Source organism: Parasteatoda tepidariorum, chromosome 6 (assembly GCF_043381705.1).
Source record: "Parasteatoda tepidariorum isolate YZ-2023 chromosome 6, CAS_Ptep_4.0, whole genome shotgun sequence".
Lineage (NCBI taxonomy): Eukaryota > Metazoa > Arthropoda > Arachnida > Araneae > Theridiidae > Parasteatoda > Parasteatoda tepidariorum.
In genome coordinates this window covers 28,467,549-28,471,173 of record NC_092209.1, presented here as the reverse complement: position 1 = coordinate 28,471,173, position 3,625 = coordinate 28,467,549, and the positions used below count along the sequence as shown (strand labels likewise).

At 37.3% G+C, this 3,625-nt stretch overlaps 1 protein-coding gene across 1 annotated transcript in view; it reads left to right on the top strand.

Moving 5' to 3' along the window:
* Positions 1–1,944: 1,944 nt before the first annotated feature.
* Positions 1,945–3,625, top strand: part of LOC107439614 (astacin-like metalloprotease toxin 5) — a gene marked incomplete at both ends in the record, with an annotated part of 4,302 nt that continues 2,621 nt past the window's right edge. Inside the window, 1 exon segment of the mRNA XM_043046704.2 lies at positions 1,945–1,991. Coding sequence (XP_042902638.2) covers positions 1,968–1,991 — 24 coding nt within the window.

Genomic DNA, 3,625 nt, shown 5'->3' with positions numbered 1-3,625 from the left:
CATTTTAAAAAAAAATAATTATTTTTTACAGACTCAGAACTTGCTATACTTTTTTACCTCTTATGCCCAATCTATAGATCAAAACTCTAGAAAGTCTATCATATTCAATCAATAAACCCAATGAATTATATAGTTACAGCACAGTTATTATAAAAACTGTTTATTTAAACATAAAAACTGTACTTAAAGTTAATTAGTTAGCCTCCTCGCATTAATAGTAAAGTTCTTAAGTTACACTGGTGTGCAAAACTTAAGAAACAAGTGGTTTTTCGGCCACAGCTCCCCAAAAAAGTATAAGATAGCAACGAAATTGCAGTATAATACGTAATTCACGTAATTCAGTAGAAAGATTATTTGTATGCAAATTTTAGAAATAAAACGTCGTAGGTGATGTAAGTGTACCTAAACCTTGTGGGTCGGCGGGCGCATGTCAAAGCTGTGATAAAAGGATGAAGAGCACCGTAGTTAAAGACATTCGCTGCTAGTGCAAGTGATTTGTTTTGTGAAACATGTCTTCAAGAAATCATTTAGACGACTTTACTCGAGGAAGAATGATTGGGAAGCTTGAGGAGGGGCGTAGTGTGACCAGTGTCGCCGAAGAGTTCGGGATCAACAAAAGTGTTGTTTCTCGTGCTTGGAATGCCTTTAAAACTACTGGTACAGCTGTTCGGAAGGTTGGTGGTGGCCGTCCAAGGAAAACAACACCAAGAGATGACCGTTACATTGTCCTCCAGGCGAAAAGAAACCGTTTTCAGTCAGCGAGCGCCATATCTCAGCAACTGTGCACAGCCACAGGACGACAAGTATCAAGATTTACAGTGGCCAGACGCCTCCACAAAGGTGGCTTATTTGCTAGACGTCCTGAACGCTGCATACCTTTAAAAGTTAGCCATCGGCGGCACCGTTTAGAGTGGTGCAGAGAACACGAAACCTGGACACCTCATCAATGGAGTCGCGTCCTCTTCACAGATGAGAGTCGTTTTAGTGCTACAAGCGATTCTCAACGTCAGTTGATCTGGAGAGAGGTTGGAGCTCGATTTCATCCCAATAACATCGCGGAAAGAGATCGTTACGGTGGTCCTGGAGTTGTCGTCTGGGGTGGCATTATGTTGAACGGGCGGACTGAGCTTCAGATCTTCGACCGAGGTTCTGTAACTGGAGACCGCTACTGCAATGAGGTAATCCTACCCAATGTGCGTCTGTTCCGAGAGGCCATTGAACCAGACTTAATTTTTATGGATGACAATGCCCGGCCACACCGTACTGCTAATGTTCAAGAGCTACTGGAAAGTGAAGATATCACACGAATAGATAGGCTATCTTACTCTCCAGATCTAAATCCCATAGAGCATGTGTGGGATGCATTAGGGAGACGTTTTGCGACACGACAGTATCCTCTTGGTAACACCCATCAGTTGAAAGATGCGTTAAAGGAGGAATGGAGACGTTTACCCCAAGAACTCCTGGATAATCTGGTGCTTAGCATGGAGAGACGATGTCAAGCAACAATTACAGTAAGGGGAGGGCATATCCCATACTAGGGAACATCTGCCAGTTGTACTTACGCTTCTTCACGCAATCATGTGTAACGCCACTATATGTCAAATAAAGCCTTTTTTTGTTCCATACCCTACTTTAAGCTTTGTATTCATTTCTGTGCCATTATTCTTTTATCCTCGTTTAAGTACAAAATAATGTACATCATATTCAAATTTCATGTCAATCGGATGATTTCTTGTAGAGTTATGACAAAAAGCGCACTTGTTGCTTAAGTTTTGCACACCAGTGTAATTTAGTGAGTACAAAAATAATTAAACTAATGTCATTCAATTAAATAAATTAATTCATTTGATGATTAAAAATCATGCAATTACAATAATGAAAATAAACCTCCATAAATTTGTTTGAATTTTATTTTTCTATTTGCAATAGCACCCGTGATAGATACAGATCTTTTTGATGGTGATATGATGGGAGTTGAAAGAATGCTCGTAAGTAGACTTCGATAGTGTTCTTCTAGCCTTTTTTTTCTGTTTTTAATGAGTCCAAATATCTGTCTTCAGCTCCCATAAAAAATCATTAAAATCGTGAAGAAAAAAATAACCACCATAAAATAATTTTTTCCCCATATCGATTAAAAATATCAAAAGACTTTCTCTTGTTTATTTTTATAAAATTCTATTTTACGCGATTATAGAGAAAGCTTAAAATATCTAAAATCTGAGCTTATTATTCAATGAAAAACAAACTCGTTTAATATATCCGCATGTCTACCTCGTTCACCAGGAGTTGGCACTTGGCTCCGCCTTCATCACGTGGCATACGACGATACTATTTCGCTATTTTCGGGAGAAGGTTGTGAGCAATCCTGAACAAGGTTGCTATTTGGCTATCGTAGGGCAAAAATATTTATTTCGTAACCCTTATGTGCCTTTTTTGAACATAAAATGTTTTATAAATTTGATGATATACCGTCTCTCTTTTGAGTGAATAGTTTGTCCTTTTGGATACATTTTTCTGGGAAAACAGCAGTTTTTAAATTTAAAATATATTTAATTAACTAGAGAAACGAAAGGTATAATAGCAGATGATAAAGCGAAGTAAGTGACTGAAGAAGAATTCACTGTTTGTGTTTGGCGCGCATTCAGGGTTGTCTCAATTTCAAACGTGGATATGTTTCTTTTTTTTACTCCCGCGCTGAAATGAACTATGCGTCCGAGGAGGAGAAGCCAAGTGCCAACTCTTGGTGAGCGAACTATAGTAGTATTAGATCTACAATTAACTCTTTTTAGAACTAATTGTTGCATCTGAGTTGTTTAACTACCATTTTCAAGTGTACTAAAACGGCAGCATATAATGTACTTTAGGTAAAGATGGAGGGCCAGTAAAGCCTCTGAAAGTTACAGTAATAAATTTAAGCACATTTACATTTTGTAGTTTATGAACCTGTTACCATTTCTTAGCTCAGCGAGAGAGCAATTCTAACACCACAAAACGATAAGGCAGCATCTTAAGTTATAACTTACTGTTGAAATAATTAATTATGTAAATCATATGTCTTCGAGATCGACTTCGAAAATGCAGCAAATTATTCTATGGAATTTCTCAACACTCTTTATCCATCTGGTATGCCACTACATAATTTGATTTTGATTCTCCTATCATTTTGCTACGAAATTTACATGCTCTGAAACTCTGCAACGGAATTAAACTTCAAATTACGCCCATCAAAAAAAAAAAAAAAAAAAAAAAAAAAAAAAAAAAAAAACATAATCGAAGCAGTGATATTTAACGTTTTTGCTTACGGCTTGGACAACATGTGAACCACATGTGCTGATACAGCATGGTAAACCACGAGTAAAGGGTTGACAGTTATGGAAAAGGCGAAACAGTCTATTCATTCCTAAGATTCCCCTTATTTCATCAGACTTGTCACTTCAGTATAATAGACTAAAGTTTCCAGTAAAGTCTATTCAGCCATGGCAATTAACAGAGCTCAAAAAACAGTTTCACCGGCAAGTTGGGGTGGATCTAAGAAACGATTGCTTCTTTCACTAACTAAGTTGCATGTAGCAATGTAGTCTGTTCAAAGGTGAGCTCGGTAAACAATATATATATATATATA